Raw genomic sequence first — 21,158 nt, forward strand, 5'->3', positions numbered from 1 at the left:
TGTGACAAACATCAAGAGACGACAACAAACCACAACATGTCAGTAGTGATCGGAGTGTGACAAACATCAAGAGATGACAACAAACCACAACATGCCAGTAGGTGAAGGTTATATCGAGGACAGAAAGTGAAGGTCCCACCAGACACTGGGTAAAGCAGTGCACCAGTTTAGTATCTGATGACCAGATGATGGGCAAGGTACATCTGTGTGTGCTAGACTTATGCTGTGATAAATCTGTGCTCTGCCAGAAAATTTCTGTTTAGGATATCAGTAATAACAATAATCCGAATGTTTGTGATCCTTTTTCATAGTGTTACTTGTCACATTAAAAATCAATTAAATGTATGTCTTTATATGGCAGGTAGACACATGGACATGGGCGGCGAATACGACAATGCAGAGCCACCACCTAGTCGTGGAATAGAAACCAAAACCATGATTCCTATTGTTGTGTTTTTAGGAATCATGTTCGTTGGCATGTGCGTTGCTTTGCAGCTGTTTAGTAGGTAAGAAAATCAGCCGTGATAAGTTGAATAATAGTTTAGGAAATATTACAATATAACCAAATGGGAATTACGTATTTCGGGTTTGTTTATTTATTGAAAATGGTCATTTCATATTTCATATTTTAAGCACAATATTGCCTTGTAATTTTATATACGGACGTGGAAGAGAATGTTGATTTTTTTTTATGTTTTAACGTTTCTAAAATAACTGAGGTTTATTAATGATATTTACTGTATCAAATGTTTTTAATATTCAAATAGTTCGGGATTTATAAATGACTGTATTTTATCATGTATGCTTATTGCAGAACTAATTTATTTCTAAGATTCTCCATTGTTAGTTTCTAAAAAGCATTTATAATCTTTCAGTGAAGTTAAACAAACCACTCATAAGAACAGCAATAATTAAAAGACAACCCGAAACTTGAAGTGGCGTCATTTCCCAGTAGAGCGCTTATAAAATATCCAAAATGCCTTAATATTTAAATTAGAGGTTGAAGAAGTTTTGATTTTATTTTTTACCTAGATTAACAACATAATATTTGTTCTCAGTTTAAGTTTATAAATAGGTAACAAGTGGGAGAACAGTATGGCTACAAGACTTTCAAATTATCTTAATGTAAATAACTTGAAGTCTAATAACATTCCATAATGCAGTGGTTCCCAAAATTCTTAAATCGCGGCCCCCTTTGCCCCCTCCAGTTTCCCGTGCACCCTCCAGTACTTCTTTGAAGTACATATTTTTGACATTTTATATTCAGTGTTCAGTAGCATACAGGTACGTGACAAAAAGGAAATAAACAGATATACATCATGTTTTTAATCAGAATTGTTTGTGATATTTTCACAGATCCCAAACATTCATAATTCCCACTTTGAGAATCACTGACACAGTGATGACACCTGTGAAAGTTCTTGTTTAACTTACTGCATCATATTATTGATATAAAAAAATCTTACATAAGCAGGACCTCTAAACTTTGTGTTGTCGTTAGACGACATAATAGTTATGAAGACTACATAAGTGAGTCATCTCTGATTACAACACGTTATAACAGTTATGAAGACTACATAAGTGAGTCATCTCTGATTACAACACGTTATAACAGTTATGAAGACTACATAAGTGAGTCATCTCTGATTACAACACGTTATAACAGTTATGAAGAATACATAAGTAAGTCATCTCTGATTACAACACGTTATAACAGTTATGAAGACTACATAAGTGAGTCATCTCTGATTACAACACGTTATAACAGTTATGAAGAATACATAAGTAAGTCATCTCTGATTACAACACGTTATAACAGTTATGAAGAATACATAAGTAAGTCATCTCTGATTACAACACGTTCAGTGGACTGAAATTCTAAGTTGTACAGTTATGGAAAGTAGAACTTATTGATAAATGGTAAAGTGTTTTTTACGGCCCTTCGATGGAACAGCGGCAAACGTTTGAACTTACAGCACTAAAGTTCAGAGTTCGATTCCTCGCGGTAGACACAGTAGATATTTCATTGTGGTTTTTCTCTAAAACAGGCGAACTTTTTTTTTTATTACATAAAACATGTTATATACAGTAGCGTTTAAGCGACTATAATGTTACTGATTTCTTAGCGACCTTCCCGCCATCAATAGTAGCACAAAAATAATCAATAATTCGGGTACATTGCCCTCCAGTAAATGTTAAAGTAATTTACGAAGAACCAATACATTCAACCCAGCTACCGCCCATAATAAAAGTGAGTCAATATTGGATTTTTTAAAATAAATTCGGAAGTTTTATAAAGATACAAAATTGTAGGTGACGTTGCTGATTAAAAATGTTTATGCTTCAAAACGGTTAGGGTTAATTATGACTAAACGTTGTTTGTGATATTTTAAAAGTAAGAGAGTATTCTTTCCGCTAATGACTAAGAGTTTTAAGTTGTTTGACTGTTACCTGTAAATTGGAGAAAACTGAAAAACTCACCCACTACAGTTTACTTGCACTAAGGATCATGAACCTCACTACAGCTTACCTGCCCTAAGGATCACGAACTTCACTACAGTTTACCTGCACTAAGGATCATGAACCTCGCTACAGGTACCTGCATTAAGGATCATATAATACAACGTGGGCTTACCTGCACTAAGGATCATACAATACGCTGCTGATTTACCTGCACTAAGGATCATATAATACAACGTGGACTTACCTGCATTAAGGATCATACAATACGTTGTGGATTTACCTGCACCATGGATTACTTTCCCGCTGCGGACTTACCTGCTCTAAGGATCATGTAATGCGTTTCAGCTTTACTTGTACTAAGGATCACACAATATGCTGCGAATTTATCTGCATTAAGGACCATAGATCCTTTTGCAACTTTACCTGTATGACACACAGTTTAAAATTGCTACGATATTTAAACTTTTAGGATTCGTTCTTGATGGTAAACTGACGTGAGAGATCCCAGAAAGCATATTAAAATATAGATGCCAGCAACAAAGGAAGTTGTCAAGTAAAATAACAGTCTTCATATGTACTGCTGTGTATCTAGTTTCGTAAACGAGGTTCATGATCCTTAGTGCAAGTAAACTGTAGTGAAGTTCATAATCCTTATTGCAGGTAAACTGTAGCGAGGTTCATGATCCTTAGTGCAAGTAAACTGTAGTGAGGTTCATGATCCTTATTGCAGGTAAGCTGTAGTGAGGTTCATGATCCTTAGTGCAAGTAAACTGTAGTGAGGTTCATGATCCTTATTGCAGGTAAGCTGTAGTGAGGTTCATGATCCTTAGTGCAAGTAAACTGTAGTGAGGTTCATGATCCTTAGTGCAGGTAAACTGTAGCGAGGTTCATGATCCTTAGTGCAGGTAAACTGTAGCGAGGTTCTGATCCTTAGTGCAGGTAAACTGTAGTGAGGTTCATGGTCCTTAGTGCAGGTAAGCTGTAGTGAGGTTCGTGAGCCTTAATCAGTTTACTAAACCACAAAAAGTTAGTTTTAGCGCTTAAATTTAGTGAAATGCCCCGTTTGCAGGGGCGATTGAATATAAAATTGAGGAAGGGGGCTGCACTCTACATTTTGTGGGAACATATACTGTAGTATTTAGGAAGTGAACCAGCTTTAACAGTAAGCATTGATCGTTGGGTGAAGAGGCTATAGGGGAGGCTAAGGTCTCAGCAACTCCCCTTTACCTCCGCGCCTGCCCGTTCGGTACACCAATCTTCTAAATCAATTAGTTTGATATTTTACTTACCTAAGCGCTCAATGTAATACATCGTCTGTCTTAATTCGCTGCATGGTCATCAAACTCTGAATATTACACATCTACGAGACCTGAATGGGGCATATAAAGTTATTTTCAAAGATTTTTCAATAACTTATAATTGTTAGTATATCTTATAAAACTTTGCCTGTAAGTTATGGAAATAAAGTATGGGAACTGGAAACTCCAGCGGTTGGAGTAAGAGTGGCTTAACTGACAACCATCAGTTGAAACAACCAATAAGTAATAGCGAAGTATGCAAGTTAATATTTCAATCCAAATTTTAAAAAAATATATTGATCTACTGTACATTTGTTTACACGTTATATTGTACGTCATTTACTCTTTCACTACTACTTTTATAAATAAACAGCTCTCACAGTTTCTGGTTTAACTTTAGAAACAGAGTAAAAACAAAAATACATATTAATATTTCATCATTTATACGCCAATTAAAACTGGCAAACGTTGGGAAGTTCGAAGAACAATACCCCCTCTTCATGTACAAATGTACAAAATCCCTTGTGATTTAACATCACACTCCTCAAGGCTTATGGTATTCTATACATGTTCTTATGGCAGCGTAAGAGTTAAAATAAATATCATTTTTATCTCCACTATAATTAATATTTCCAACAATAAAATAATATTAACAGATTATGTTTTTAGAAGTTATAATTATTAATAAATAAATCTTATAAATTTATCTTAATTTAGTTGATTCCACCTACAAGAAACGGATTTCCGTAACCTCGGAGACGGGAAGTCCATTGGTTACTTTGTGCATATGTTTAATATTCAATGACCTTTTACTTTGATCTTGGTCACAGTATTATCATATAAGCATTCACAGCTACATTCGGTATGTCATGACCATTTACTGTCATCATAACAATGATCCGAAGCTTTTACGTATTGAATACTTCATTGTGTTTCGGAGTGTTTTGAGAGCTTAAAAATAGTACAATGATATTCTAACAGGGCCAGATTCCGTAACGAGCGAACCATTTTCAACTCTCCTCATCCACGGTTGATGCACATCAGGTTGGGAAAGAAGCGCAAGGGAAGCAGCAAACGCGCCAGTCACGCGAGCCTCCACGTGCCAGGCTCCAGGAGGCCAAGCACCTATTCACAACGCTCTCACCCGTCTCCACGCTCGCTGCGTTCAGGTAAGTGAGTTGGTATTTACATAAAATGTTTTACATTCAATTACGGAAATATCCCGAAAAGACATAAAAGTGGTCTGATAGTTTCTCTTAAATGTCACCTTCGTTTTTATTAAAATAATTTCAGTTTCATTCGTGCTTTTGTTTTATAACTAAGGTCATAGATCAAGTTTATGGTAGCTGTGAAAGATATTCCGATAAAGAAAAATATTTATTATGGTTAGTATTATGAATTTTACTAATAGCATTAATATTTTTTTATAAACTCATCTCATTTAAACATATGGAAAAGATTCACAGCATAGACCCAATTGAGTTGTGATCTTAATGTATTACTCGCCGAGATCTCTTTTAAATTAAACAGACATGTCTTATTACTAGGCCTAGCAAAGATCATAGAATAATATTAATGAACGACTACGTCACACTCACCTAAGGCATGCAGAAATACACTTGGATTAATTTCCACCTCGACAATACTGTTACCTCTCTGGTCGTTTGTTAATTTTCCGTAGAAATTCTTTCCGAAAAACTTCAGCGATACAAGTCCTTTCTTAAATAAAACTAGTTTATTCTTTCTCAATACAACTTTGCAATACACTTAATTTCCACAGTCACTTTAACCTAAACACACGCTAGAATTCACAACGATTCACGCACTTTACTTACGGCTTGACTCGATTATCTGTATCTTCAATCTCTCTATCTGCAATTCAATTATTGCCATCACTTTATTTGCCAGCTTATATAATAAAATAGAGGGCGCCTAGCAAATACTGGATTATTCGCGATGTTCCCCGATCCTTTTAGAAACTCATCACGTGCTACCAGAGTCACGTGACTTCCGCTGTCGTAACAATACATTAAAGAGACGTATAACCTTATGAGCATCAGTAATACGTAAATTAGTAAACAACATCAGCAGTTTTGAGTGGAAATATTTTATATTCAAATGAGTAAATGAAATGTTGTGAACTACACACAGGTTTAAAAATTAGAGATGCGCCGTTTATTAAGTCGATATCGTTATTGGTGATTCCGACTACCACTGATTGTTTGTTTGTTTTTTTGTTTGTTTTTTTTAATTTCGCGCAAAGTTACACGAGGGCTATCTGCGCTAGCCGTCCCTAATTTAGCAGTGTAAGACTAGAGGGAAGGCAGCTGGTCATCACCACCCACCGCAAACTCTTGGGCTACTCTTTTACAAACGAATAGTGGGATTGACCGTAACATTATAACGCCCCTATGGCTGAAAGGGCGAGCATGTTTTGGTGTGACGGGGATTCGAACCCGCAACCCTCAGATTGCGAGTCGAGCTCCCTAACCACCTGGCCATGCCGGGCCCACTACCACTGATAGCAATAGCATAAAATAATTTAAATGATTTTAGAATTAGTCAATTATTTGATACTTCTGATGATGTCTTAATTTATTCTTGCGCGAAATAGTAATTAATTATCAATTTCAAAAATATGATCGGTATCGACGCATCTCTATTAGAAATACATCGTGACTTAATGCTTAGTTTCTTTATTTTTTTACATACAAAGTTCTATTGGTCTGTGTACCATAAAACTACACGTTAAAGTTGTTTCGAAATATAACATTTTAGCCGTTTAAAAGATGCTCTGCTTGTTAAGGGAGTCATTTATAAAACGTATTTGTAATTCCAGAAGGAAAAAAACACTTTTCAAAAACGTCTCGATCTTAATTTGTGAAATAGAGGCATACTTGCTTGTCTTGTAATTTTATAAAAAAGACTGAAATTAAAATAAGGACATTTATTTTTTACCACGCATACAAATTTACCATTATTATTGTGAAATGAAACATCTGAAAAAACGATTTGATGTTGTTGTTTTTTTTCTCTGATGTTCGATATAGAAAAATGAAACTCATCGTTTTGCTAAACAGATCGAATAATCAAAACATACTCAGATTCCTCAAACGATCTGGATAATTTTCCAACTTTTTTTTCTCCACGGAAACAAAATAAGACATTACATAGGCCTGCGATGGTTTTATTGCCTTGAAATGTTTACATGTTCCACAGAAATTCCTGTACGCTGAATGCGAAAATGATATCCATTTTTCTCCGTCACGTACAGATTTTTCACAAAACGTCATATTTACTTTTACATAAGTGAATCATTTTCATTGAAATCAGATCACATTTTGTTATGCTTAAAATGTTAACAACCACTGGCTATAGATATATCTAGACCAATCGCGACGTGAGAGTCTCATTGATCGTTCTAGAACCCACGAGAAACACACCGCTAGTATATTTACGCTTAACAGGCCGTATGACTTGTCGTTTCTGGATAGTATTTGTTTGTACGTGCATTCTGACATTATTTTTTTTTTATCAATACTTTTTATTCGTCGCCATGGCAACAAGAGGTAGTGTAAATGACCCAAACATATTATGTTATATTTGTGGTCAATTTGATCGAAGTAAATTTTTTTTTTCTTCCCGATTTGTAAAAAAATTCTAATGCGATAGAAAAAATTAATATTATTTTCGTAATCTGCGTAGCTGAATTATAGAGAATTCGTTATTAAAACCAAAACAACTTTTATGAAGCTTAAATTCGTAGGGAGAAACTTATCTTAAACCCATGGCTATTTCATCTATTCGACCATAATAGATGTTGTTCAAAAGTGTGCTTAGGAAACTATACGCTTCTTTCACTAACATTCCTTTGGAAGAGACCATGAAGCTAGAGATAAGTTTGGTACATGATAAGACGGCACAAGAAACTGAAAGATTTTTAGCGCGATTTTCTTACACGACGTACACACATCTGGTTTCCTTTTTGTTTTTCTTCAACTGACGTTTTTTCACTGCTCACAGTCGCTATTTAGATAAACTATCGTTTTTTGTTTTGAACCATAAACGTTTAGTTTGTATTCTAATTTATCACTCACACAACCACGTTGTGGCCTTGCTAGTCTGTGTTAAGTTTCTATATAGAAGCTATGTACCGCGATCTACAATTGTTACAGTATTTTAATAAGTACTGCATATGTGTATTGTAGTCTATATGCAAAACAATTATCTTATTCATTAAAATAGGACATATTTATAGATAAACGGATTCCCGACGTAGTTAACATGTTTCTTATTGAGTTTTGTCATTTTAGTAACTCCATCTGACAGCCAGGAAGTGCTGCGTAGTCCAGTGAAGGAACATCCTGAATCCCCAGCCAAGCCCCATGGATCTCCAAACGGAGAAGCTGGACTAAAGGTATTTCATTAGATGTAACTGTCTAGAAATTAAACAGAATATTTTCAGCAACAATTCTCAACATATTTTCATCTGAACCAAAAAGTGCCATAAATTACTGGTTTGTATACTGGTTACTGATACATCAAGGGACTTATTGGTCCACATAGGTTATCCCATCCACTATACAAAACTTTGAAATAAAAATAAAACACTCGAAGTCAGTCCTTATCACTCAAGAATTTATCAAGCCTTCCCTTAAAACTCCTTTAAATTTACTGTATTCAGCACATCTGAAAAAAATCCGTTCAAAAGACCAACCGCCTTGTTAGAAAAATAAACTGTCTTAACTTAAGATGATTACTACTCAGGGGGCGGATTAAATGACGGGCCTGGGGTTAAATTTTCTACCGGGTTTATTATGATCGCGACTAAAGACTAAAGTATATATAAAAAAAACAACTAAACCTCATACTGGTCCTGGGGCTACAGCCCAAATAGCCCTCGCCTTAGTCCGCCTCTTCTCCTACCCTGCCAAACTGTATCGTCGTGTCCTACAGTTCTCACCATTAAGTACATAAAAAGATGATACATTAACGCTATCAGTTCTTAACAGTTTTATACACATCATTAAAATCTCCCTTAACTTTACTTTGTTCAAGAGAAAACAGTTTTAAAGGTCTCAACATGTTCTAATATGATAACCTTTTCATCCTAGTAGCCACCCTCTGAACCCTTTCCAACAATTCAGTGTCCTTTCTAAGGTAAGGAGCTCAGGACTAAACATTATACTCAATCCATGGCCTAACCAGTGACCTGTACAATGACATTATAACCTTTTTAGACTTAGATTCAGTATTTCTGTATATAGGACCTAAAATCCTATTTATCCTGCAACTAGTATAAGAACACCAAGATTTTTCACCCATAACTCTTAAAGTTATTTCCATCAAAATTATACTTATAATTCAAATTATGATACGTCACATGCATTAACTTGCATTTATTATAATTATCATCTGCGGTTCATTCGCTTAACTCAACAGATAATCCTTATCCTTTGATAAAGTAGCACCCTCCTCTTGAGATAATAACAGGACTCAAAAGCTTAATATCATCAACACACTTAGGTAATGTATTGAACATTCCTTTTATGTAGCAGCTTGTCAAATTCTTTATGAAAATACAAAAACACCAAATCCACACCATTACCCTTATCCACATGAGCAGTAATATCTTTAAAGAATATTTAACTGTGTATATATATGAATATTCGCCACTGAATCCTCCCCTGTTCCAAATAGTAGACCCTTATATCACGAGTTATCAAAGGTCGTGAGTTTTGCCCTGTAACTTTCAAGATATGGTTAAGACACTCGCTTCGCAATCTGAGGATCGCGGGTTCGAATACCACCCCTGAACACGCTCGCCTTTTCAGCCATGGGAGCGTTATAATGTGACGGCCAATCTTGGTAAAGTGTAGCCCAAGAGTTGGCAGTGGGTGGTGTTGCCTAGCTACCTTTCCCATAGTCAAAGTTAGGGACGGCTAACGCAAATAGCCCTCGAGTAGCATTGCGCAATATTAAACAACAAAAAAATAATATCTACAAAACAATACCTTTAAACGTCATCATACTTAATGTGAGACATTCAATGTACATAACATAAATAGAACTAATAAACAGTCGTGTTCACAAAACACCTTTTATAAATCTACTTTGCTTTTCAGAGTGGTTTTGAATGTGACGTGAATGGCCCAACATCTCCGACAGTAATTATTACAGACACATCTGGTACACGTTCTAAGTCCAATGGAAAATCGCCATCTTTGCCTACCCAAGTTTAATGGTGTCTACAATTCTTATATGGTGAGACACTCTGCAGAAGTGTTTGAAAAATGTTTGTTTTTTTAACTTCGTCTGAAATTACCCTCTTTATACATATAAGCTATTTTTCAGAATTTTAAAAACATTATGACACGAAACGTATAGTAACGTAAGATTACATATACAGAGCGTGTGTATGTCATACTTCCCGGTAAAACTTGGCTATAAAAACATTATGATACGAAAAATATAGTAACGTAAGATTACATGTAGAGATTGTGTGTCATATTTCACGGTAAAACTTGGCTTTAAAAACATTATGACACGAAACATATAGTAACGTGATATTATGTCATACTTCCTGGTAAAAATTGACTTTTTGAGAAACTATAGGGGACTAAAAAACGTTTCTCTATTACAATAAGTTATTAAAGAAAATGGTTTTACAGTTCTTCAAATTGTGATTTCTGATTTCACATTTCTCAACAACCGTGGGATGAATGTAAAAAGCAGGTTTATCATTTACCAGAAACGTTTAAAACTATCGTCGTGTCGGGTTATGTTATATATTTATCTTCTCAGTTATGGTTTCAGAATCTCAGTAATTTCGTAACGATACGAAAGTGTTTATAGTTTCTCTTAAATTAGAAAATAAAGCGTCCCCAATGGCTCAGCGATGAGTTTGCAGGCTTACTACTCTACAATTCGAGTTTCAATATCCGTTATTGGCAGAGGATAAATAGCTTATTGTGTAGCTTTGGTCTTAAAAAATCATCGACCATCCAAAAATAGAGCTTGATTCTAAAATTTTGCCACACATAAAAAATTACCATTCATTTTGCTTAATTTAAAGATTCTTAGAGAAAGGTACGTGAATATTTACAAGTTATTCCTTGCTTTTAAAATACAATGAAATGTTTTAGCCTATCACACGTGTTGAATGTGCGTTTATTAAACATTATTTTCTCACGATGAAAGTACTACAATGATTTTAGCTATCTCTAGTACACATCAAAATATTGTTAGTGACATCCATGTATTATACCTTTAATGTTATTTTAAACTATTTTTTTGTAAATATTTTTCGATAGTCTCACAATTTCTTTCTGATTTACAGTTACAAAAATGTCCTTCTTGTTTTATAATTGGATAATTCTGTGGTTTCAAAATTTATTTCTGGTTTACCGTTACAAAAATAATTCCTTTTTGTTTTATAATTGGAATATACTAATGGTGCCAAGTTTCTTCGCTTAGATTGGTGCAACAGGATATAAAAATACAAATGTCTCGGGGTAATAGATGTTACAGAATAAAAACACATATATGTTTTAAAGTTTGATGTTTTGTTATCCTAAGGGTTACAGTGTTTCACAAACTTCAGTGTTTTACACCATTTTAAATGTATCTTTTCTGCAACATGGTCCACGACATTCTTCACATTGGATAAACATTTAACCATTTTAGACCCAAAAGCAGTGAGACAGTAATAACCTAGTTGTCACTATATATTCTTCTTCTTTGGTTTGTTTTTGAGATGTGATCTCACTTAATTCTTGAGCTGCTGGTTTACATGAAATACGTGATATTTTCCTCTCACTTGTGTAATTCACTTCTCCAGGAAGTTTCCTTGTTCCTAAATATGGAACGCATGTTATTAGATGCCATTTTCCAACTACACATTTTACTGATCATAATTTTAGATAGCTGTTGATCAAGGTTGTTTTAAAACGTCTCATTAACGTAAAAATGATATTTAAAGTCGTCCGTATACAGAATCTGAGCCACAAATTAAAAGATAAAGGTGCTGGATGTATAATTTGAATCTGTTTTTTTACTCAGGCTGCTTGAGCCTACATCGGATGGCTGAGAGGGGATTGCACTACTGGAAAAATGGATAAACATCACAACCGTTCGCCAATGTTTTTTCAAGTTGCTTTAATGGATGGATATTCTTTCAAGGTCCTGTTTACCATGCCTTTTATAATTCATTCCATATTGCCATTCAAAGCAGTGAATGCCTTTAATCACTTTTTTTACTTTACTTTTAGCGCAGAATAAGCTGTTGATATACCATTGTATAGTGTAAGTTGATACTATTTTAATATTATATTCTAATTATCGTCTGTAGTTAAACAGTATAGTAACTTCCTAATATTCATAAAATATCTGACTGGAATTTCAGAGAAAAAATATTTATAGCTTGAGAACTCTGTTTTCAGCGTCTTACAGTTCTTTCTATTTGTTGTTGTTTTACACTTTAAAATGTTTAAATATGATAAATTTATCTGGAATCTTACTAGGAATTAGACTAGTCTACAGAAATAGTAAATGCATTTCTTTTCTGTTTTCTTCATAAAATTTTAACTCCAGTTGAAAACAAAAGTGTTTTTCCAAATTTGATAAAAAAAAAGACAAATTCCAAAAATTAAAATACTACTCTTGCTTTAAGCTTTACCAAGTTCATTAAAATATTTTAATTCAAAATATCAGGTTAACCAATGAATGTTTTATATAACTCTAAGTCAAAAATCTCTTTCAAACCCATTTACCGTAATAAACTATTTTATTTGTTTAGTTCACACGTAAGGAAGGTAGCCTAGATATGCACCTAAAACTAAGTATATATAAGGTTAACTTCAACCACAGAAGACATGATATACAACTCTAGGCCCAAAATCTCTTTCAAACACATTTACTGAAATAAATTATTTTATTTGTTTAGTTCACACGTAAGGAAGGTAGCCTAGATATGCACCTAAAACTAAGTATATATAAGGTTAACTTCAACCACAGAAGACTTGATATACACACAGTGATTAACCTGTATTTATTCAGTAACTGCGAAATTCATATATCCTGCTAATTTTCGTTTTCACAACATATATTGCGTATGTATGTAAATCCGCAAGAAGCCTGGTTTACATGCAACATAAAATACATAAGATGAAATAAAACATATATTGATTGTTTTCTCACGGAGAAAAAATAAGAAGGTTTTGTTGTCTCAAGAAATCAAATCAAATAATATTTGAATATTAATTTGTTGATTTCCACAGCGCTGAAACTTATGCAGTTCTAGGTGTTATTCAATTATATACAAATGCATAAGCTATCCTTTTATATATTGAGTACCGTATTTTTCATCACTTATACAATATGCTCACTGTTTATCAGCACAGACAGAATGGGGCAACAACCATACTTTATCAATACACCGTCATACAACATTCAACAACAAGCAAATCATTACTAAGGTAAAATACAAGCATTTCATTCTGCCACATATTTGATAGAATGAAATACTTACTATACAGAAACGTCACGTGTGATTTTTTTTTATTACGTTGTAGAATCCACTTTTGTCATGAATTGATTGAATTTATTAAATCTTAATCGATATTTCTCTCTGAAATACCAAAGATTTTCGCGCAGTTTGAAACTTTATAACAATTTATCTGCTGCTTTATCTGTGTATATAACTAAGTAATTAAGTAGTGATACTTTAGCTAATATATCTTTTTACAACACAACTTATTTTACTCGCATTGGAACAACTTTATTCCTAACTCTATGCATTTAAAGGGCTTATATAATTGTAGTATTTCAGTTTTTTAGATGGTTCAATAAGCTAGATGTGTAAGAAAAGATGAATAGAGAAAAACTTTTAGAGAGAACAATATAAGGTAATCTGTATATATTCACAAACATTCACATTTAACAAATTTAGTATAGCACGTTACTGTCTCTTGCTCAAAACCAAATATGCATTTTTCTAGTCTCTCGAATGCTTTTTTAGCTTGTTAGAGTTGAAATGAAAAATGATAGGTTTACGTAAACACCTTCTAAGGGTTTGATAGTTTTTCCTCTATTTTTAACTAATAGTTTTGGTTTAAGCGATTATTCGGTGATATTTCCAGAAAGATTGATGTAGCAACTTCTTGGCTAAATATAGTAGACATTTCATGTAGCACTGTTCTCTCCCTCACGCTTCACATCTTCATTACTAAGATAACATTAAACTCTTTTGGCAGTGGACGTGAAATCAAACCTATGTAATTTCCTAACCAAATTTTATGTGATAATCAATTAAACTTTATGAATAATTAGGAAAGTACATATTTACTACATGAAGAACACCGTAGTTTGGCGGGCATGCCTTTTTTTTTTAACGTAATCTTGAATTCTTAGAATTTGTGTTGATAAGTTCATTCCTTTTGTTACGTTAAGAAACTCAATTATTTATTTTATGGAGAATACTGAATCTTTTTTATAAGTGTTCGTAAAGTAAAACTGTGGTCCAGTACGTAACTGTTGACTGCTTGTGAAACTATATTCACATATAGAGCGTAACTGTTGACTGCTTGTGATATGGATGACCTCGGTTCGAGTATAAATTAGTTTTCTCAAAATAATTTCACGTGGAATAGAAAATAGGAAGATACAAAAATATCAGGCTTGAAAATTGACGTGAAGTTTTTTTTTACTGGTTAATTCTAGAAAATTGCCATTATGTATTGATTTGAAATAACATTTTTTAACAGCGGCCATCTGAAAGTCCTCTAAGCAGGGCTGGCCCTTGAGATGGGCTACGTGTGCCCCCCACACAGGGCGTCAAAGGCAACATTGCAATTAACAGTTCTAGTCAATTTTCCCTTGGGCCGGCTCAACGTCTAAGTTAAACTTTATGTGGCCAGGGCACGCTTATTTTTTTTTAATACATATCTATTTTATGTTTTAATTATTGTAACTATTGTCAGTAAACATGAAAATTATTTTACTGGAATATTCCAATATTTATTACAAGATACATATATATATCATCTAAATAGGATAAAAACAATTTGAGTACAACCAAAAATGAGTTTTATGCCATTTTAAAACTTTATCATATACAATACACCCAGGAAATTCCTTGGTTTATAATGTTCGCTAAAATGTCTTGAATTTTTTAGATTCAAGATGATTTTCCAAATACTTAATGTTGTACATTAGTTTACATAATTTTACCTTAAACTTGAATTATATTTATTTTTATAATAAAGAGCGTCAATATAAAATCTTAATTTTAGTGAGTTTTAATTGCGTTTTGGGGCAATTATTATTATTTTTTTTAGTTTAGAAACATTCACCTGTATATGGTGTTACACTCGAGAGTGGAGATCGTCCACACACTATTTTTGGATAAATGCCTATTTCCCATACTTCTATCTTCATTGTCATTTGTCTGGTATAGTAGTTTTTGGAATGTTTCAGGTTTTGCTATTTTATCTCCGCTTGGGTAACCCTATACAGTTCATTCATTATTGTCTTCACTTTTTTATTGCGGATGTTTACTGAACTTCTTTTTCGTTCTATAGAAAAAAAAACCGGACTAAGTAGTTAAGCCTATTATGTATTAAGGTTAAACCTTAAACGTTACAGTTAGTTGTCGTCGTGTATAACTCATTATCAATATAAATGTTTTTATAAGTTGAAAGGTTAGAATGAAGTGCATCTAGCCAGTTGTTCATTGCAAGTACCAGAGGAATTATTTACCCATTATTTATCTACTGATCACCAACAAAGCCAATTTGCGTACGATAACAACATGAAACTGAAAGTATTTACGGAAATTATCACATCAGTGTGTGTGTATTAACTTTTCATGTTCCTAAAGAAATCCTATACAGATTTACTGTTCTGAGCTAAAAGCTACCAACTTTTTAAATAACAATAAATTCAGCAAAGGTACATATTATAACACTGACATCATGCCGGACAGATAGTCAACGAAAATATAAAATCTATGCGTAAACAAGAATTAGACAACTCTGAACAATTCGTTTTTTTGTTTTAATTAAGTAAGTGAAGCCAATCAGATTATGTGAAGGGGATCGGCTTTATCCTTTCAAACGAGCTAATTTTCTGGCCCCTCAACAAACTGAAACGTCACAGCTGTAACAAATAGTTTTAACTTCGGTTAGCTACTTTGAAATGAAACGTCATTTATGCAATGAAATTTATCTATATTATATTATGATGATACACATTTTCTTAGTGAACTCATCCATCCACTGTAATAAATACTAAAACATTTATGGGTAAATTATATACAAAATTCTTCGTTCAACATCTTTCCAATTAGGCATTTTCAGAGAAAACGCGATACGCGAGAAAATGGTTGTATATGAAAAAAAAAAAGGTCACAAGATTATGGCCGACTTTATTTATATTCGAAATTTGAAGACTGAATTCTGACGTTCCAAATGCCAGTTCGCTGGGTACAAACAAACGGAGAAAGTCTTAGCTTGAACTGAGTATATACGTGTTCTTTCGCCACCACGAACTTCAATTAGATAGAATGTTGGCTAGTGGATTATCGACTTGTTATATCTGGTTCCATGACCATACAATCCTCACTTTATAGTTTTACTTTCGTGTGATGCATCATAATAATCTTTTATGCAAATTAACTGATCTTTTCAAATGTTGTCTGACGAAGAAAAATAATATTGGAACTAAATAAGTGCACTATACTTCCTGATAGGAATCTATCTACAAGGCACCAATGTTCCCGCTATTTTTTCATGTACACCAGTATCAAGGCAATGTGCAAATTTGCGTTATCAGTTATTTATTTTTATTTTTTTGCGGGGGGGGGGGTATTTTTAGACCATCAACCCTATTGAATAATTACGCCGCTTTGCAATGCTACCAGTTGCTTATTTCGGCTTTAGGATTATCGACTGCCTCTTCACCATTACTGAGAATGTGAGCGGCTGGAATAATGAAGTGCGCGACATATGATTGGTTGTTATGTGTCCGCGCAGCCAAGGGGGAACACTGCAAGGCACTCCTATGACTATCTGAACTGCTTAGTGTCTGTTTGCATAAACTCTTTAATCTCTTATTTTATCCAGATTTTCCTTATTTAAGGTATTCGATGAAATTGTTCTACGTCATTACTTTCATCGCTGAAGACAAATGTAGATTTTCGTAATTTTCTGTGTATCTATTCCAAGTTTTTATTTACAGAATATTTTTGCACAAAGAATTACTTCTTTAGTATTTGTATTGTTGGAATTAATGTCTACGTCCACGTGGAATTGTGCATCGGTTCGGTAAAATACGGGGTTGTAAGGACCAGACTATTACATTAAACGCCGCTAAACAGTAATATAATTATAAATGAGACCGTTTTAATTTCAAAAGTTATTTGCCTAATATCAGTTACGATGATTCGTATCATGTTTAAATTATTTATAAATATTTGAATACTGACATACGCTGTTTATGAAAAAAAAAAAAAGGATAAAAGTCACAGGTGTAATGTTTGTTTCATAAGTGTTGGTGGTGAAGGGCAGTGGTTAACTTGTCGAAATATGAAAAAAAAAAAAAATGCGCCTCACAATATGGGTCGAAGGTGTGTTATACGAGTGAAGGTTAAGTACCAATATTAGATAGTAGCCCACAAGTTAGTGATGTTGTTGACAAGCTACCTTCCCTCCAGTCTATTACTTCAAAATTAGGGACGGCTAGCGGAGGTAGCTCTTGAGTAGTTATGTACAAAATTTGATAACAAACAAATACAAATGGGAGATTAGGGGGAGGAGTGTTACCTTATATCTCTGCACAAACACATCATATGGCTAAATACTACTGCTGTTAACACTTGGGGGGGACGATCTCCAACTTCCCCCATGTAACTTCCGTCTATGATGCAAGATTGTTTAGAATGGTGAATATGTCGCGTTAAAATAATTCTAAGAATTAGCGAACAGTTTATGAAGAGGCAGTAACAGAAATCATAAAAATATGACATTAGAACGATTTTCATTGGTTGGTTTAATATCTTCACGTTTTATATTTGAAATAAATTTGTGCTATCTAAATGTTTATTTGTAAGGAGTTTGTTTCTGTTAATACAACCATTCAGCATCTCAACATTGTTTTACCCGTCATATAACCACGTGTTAAATTAAAATATAAGTAAATTTCAATGGTAAAATGTTTCTTCTTATATTTATATCACTGTGTTATGGGCCAACGTATGTTAAAATTATAATGTTGTTCAGGCTTTTCAGGACACTTGTGGTGTGCTAATGTAAGGCTATTTTACATAAAAGCTAGTCATGAACTCGAGACTAAATTTATCATGTCTCAAAAGTTATTGCATTTATTTGAATTTGACTGCAAGTCATAAATTTGTTTGATTTACCAACAGCTATTTTATGTATCAGTACTGCTTGTAATCTCTTTTTGCCGTTTGTAGTAGTGTGAACATACTTTTCTTTTGTGAATTAATGAATAAATTCTATGTTAGTTTATAAACTGCACTCCTTAACAATTCATAAAAATGAAACGCTACGAGCATAAATGTAAATTGTTTTGGAATAATTAAAAATAAAAATTATCCCCTAAAATAAATGTTATATAATTAATTTGTTCTTCTGTACTTTTACGTTTTATTTATGTATTGATTCTTGACTTTATGCTACGTGATTCATGTTTATTTTGGGACCAACATTTCTTTACTTGCTTGCACATTCCGTGCAATGAGAACCCATCAAAACTGTACTTTTATACCACTGTATTGCACATGAAACTTTTCTTTCAATAAAGTTTCTATTCAGCTTCATCGAGTATCTCCAAGCTTATATAATTATGTATTATACAACTTTAGCCAGTATTCGTGTTTCTGTTAATCAACTCAAATATATTTTCGTATGTTAAAATTTTCAGTTGCGATAAACCATGTTAAAAAACAATCTATTTCAGCTACAGCTTCTAGAAATAAAAAACATATTTGGATGAATTCCTTAACTGACTTAACGCGTGTAATTTCAACTAATATTCAGTTCTGTTACATTTATAAATACTACTTAAAAATCGATAACCGTTTCACACGAGTCTTATAAGAAACATAACTATTGATGTCATTTGTTTTGGTTGAAAATAGAGATTTCTGTATGTTATTATTATAAAATGACGTAAAGAAATTTACAAACATGTGATACGTGACGTGAACAGTCATTACTGATCTGTTTTACCTGCCGACAAAAAATTATGAAATAATCTACAAGGCCTTATGATATTTTGTTGTTTTTTTTAACATGACAACAAACTCGCCTGTCTTTGTAAGTGAAGTGTGTTTTATTAATTTCATACTTCAAAACGTAAAGGTTGCAGCTCGATAAGACTTGTCTCAATTTTTACGAAATATCAGCAGTATTTTGCATGTAAATGTATTTTACTCTGTAATTTTTTTTAAAAAAAACACCGTTTTATTTCTTAAAAAAAAAAAAACAACAACAAAACTGAACACTTTACAAAGCGCGATAAATAACCATCTGTCGTCTATGGCAACAGAAATAAAATACTTAAACCTTGCTTTTGAAATATGATAAACGTCAATGGAAAGCAACTCACAAATAGGATACAGCAAATCTTAAAACTTCAAAAGACTATATACTCAAATAAAATCTAGGAACGTTTCAAATTTCACTATACGACATTTGTTAAACTTCTGAAATTTCAACTTAAAGAGCTTTACAAATGGAATTTCAAACTCGTGTTGTGAATTTTAAACAGATTTGATGAAAAAAAAATTTTGGAAATAAAAATATTTGGGATGATTTATAATTCGCGCAACATTACTACATCATAGCGAAAACTGGATGGTACTGGAGGAGGACATGCACGCACGTGCACACACAGTCGTTCGACCGTCAGAATGTTGTTCAGGTAAAAATCGATGCCTACATTTCTTCAGACTCCGAGTACAAAGTCATGCCTTTATAATGTTGGCTTTAAGTTTTCAGAACGCGTTGAGTTAATCGTATTGTACTGAAAAAAAAAGGGGCTGCAACAGTTACTTCTTTTTTTTTAACAAGCATCCTGATAGAGGCACAATTTCAAAATCAACAGCAACCAGAACGTTGCAACGGCTCATTTACAACGGAATCTTGACAGTGGGTATTACTGAACGACCATCTGGTGGCCAAAAGGTGACTCACAGAACACACGCTTTTCATTTGTATAACATTCTTCACGTACTCTTTAGTTTCCGCGATGTTCCGAATATGTGCGAATTATGAATTATTTAGTCTGCGAGTATTAGTTACCAAGGAAACCTATAGAGGGCACTATTAATTCATCGCTAAATGTAGTTTTTCTATCTCTCTATACTAAGTTTGGGTGTCACGTTTATTAGGTCACCACTAAACAGCAAATTTTCTAAACACTGAAATTAACATTTTAAAACTTGTTTTATCTAAAAGTTATTTATAAAATGTATACATACATATACGTATATATATATATATATATATATATTTATATAGTGTAAATATTTTTGTTCTGCAGTTTTTATATATGGAGGTAGATCAATCATTTAATCTTAACTGATACAGTCTGATGTTTACAACCAAAACATTATGAAAAAAAAATATGAAAACGAACTTGGTTACTAAACGTTTAAGAATTATTTTACGGTTATAAAAAACAGGTATTCAAACAAGTTATTTCTTCAGCTTCCATTCACTGGCATGTACATCTTATATTTGTTTATCTTATACTTCATTCAGTTTTTGAACAAAACTCAATCATAACATGTAATCTATAACTCATACGTGACCTTTGTCCTCTACGACCATACTACAAGATAATGTCCTCAATCATAACATGTAATCTATAACTCATACGTGACCTTTGTCCTCTACGACCATACTACAAGATAATGTCCTCAATCATAATATGTAATCTATAACTCATACGTGACCTTTTGTCCTCTACGACCATACTACAAGATAATGTCCTCAATCATAACATGTAATCTATAACTCATACGTGACTTTTGTCCTCTACGACCATACTACAAGATAATGTCGTCAATCATAATATGTAATCTATAACTCATACGTGACTTTTGTCCTCTACGACCATACTACAAGATAATGTCGTCAATCATAATATGTAATCTATAACTCATACGTGACTTTTGTCCTCTACGACCATACTACAAGATAATGTCCTCAATCATAATATGTAATCTATAACTCATACGTGACCTTTGTCCTCTACGACCATACTACAAGATAATGTCCTCAATCATAACATGTAATCTATAACTCATACGTGACTTTTGTCCTCTACGACCATACTACAAGATAATGTCCTCAATCATAACATGTAATC

General features: G+C 33.3%; 1 protein-coding gene across 1 annotated transcript in view; it reads left to right on the forward strand.

The window, feature by feature from the left end:
• The window catches only part of LOC106468633, a 45,283-nt gene extending 26,683 nt beyond the window's left edge, over window positions 1-18,600 (forward strand). The window contains exons 4-8 of the mRNA XM_022396979.1: window positions 362-506; window positions 4,743-4,930; window positions 8,075-8,178; window positions 9,887-10,025; window positions 11,823-18,600. Coding sequence (XP_022252687.1) covers window positions 362-506; window positions 4,743-4,930; window positions 8,075-8,178; window positions 9,887-10,003 — 554 coding nt within the window. The 3' untranslated portion in view covers window positions 10,004-10,025; window positions 11,823-18,600. The remainder of the gene's footprint in view (window positions 1-361; window positions 507-4,742; window positions 4,931-8,074; window positions 8,179-9,886; window positions 10,026-11,822) is intronic.
• The last annotated feature ends 2,558 nt before the right edge of the window (window positions 18,601-21,158 follow it).

This window comes from Limulus polyphemus, unplaced genomic scaffold, assembly GCF_000517525.1.
Source record: "Limulus polyphemus unplaced genomic scaffold, Limulus_polyphemus-2.1.2 Scaffold3091, whole genome shotgun sequence".
NCBI classification, from domain to species: Eukaryota; Metazoa; Arthropoda; class Merostomata; order Xiphosura; family Limulidae; genus Limulus; species Limulus polyphemus.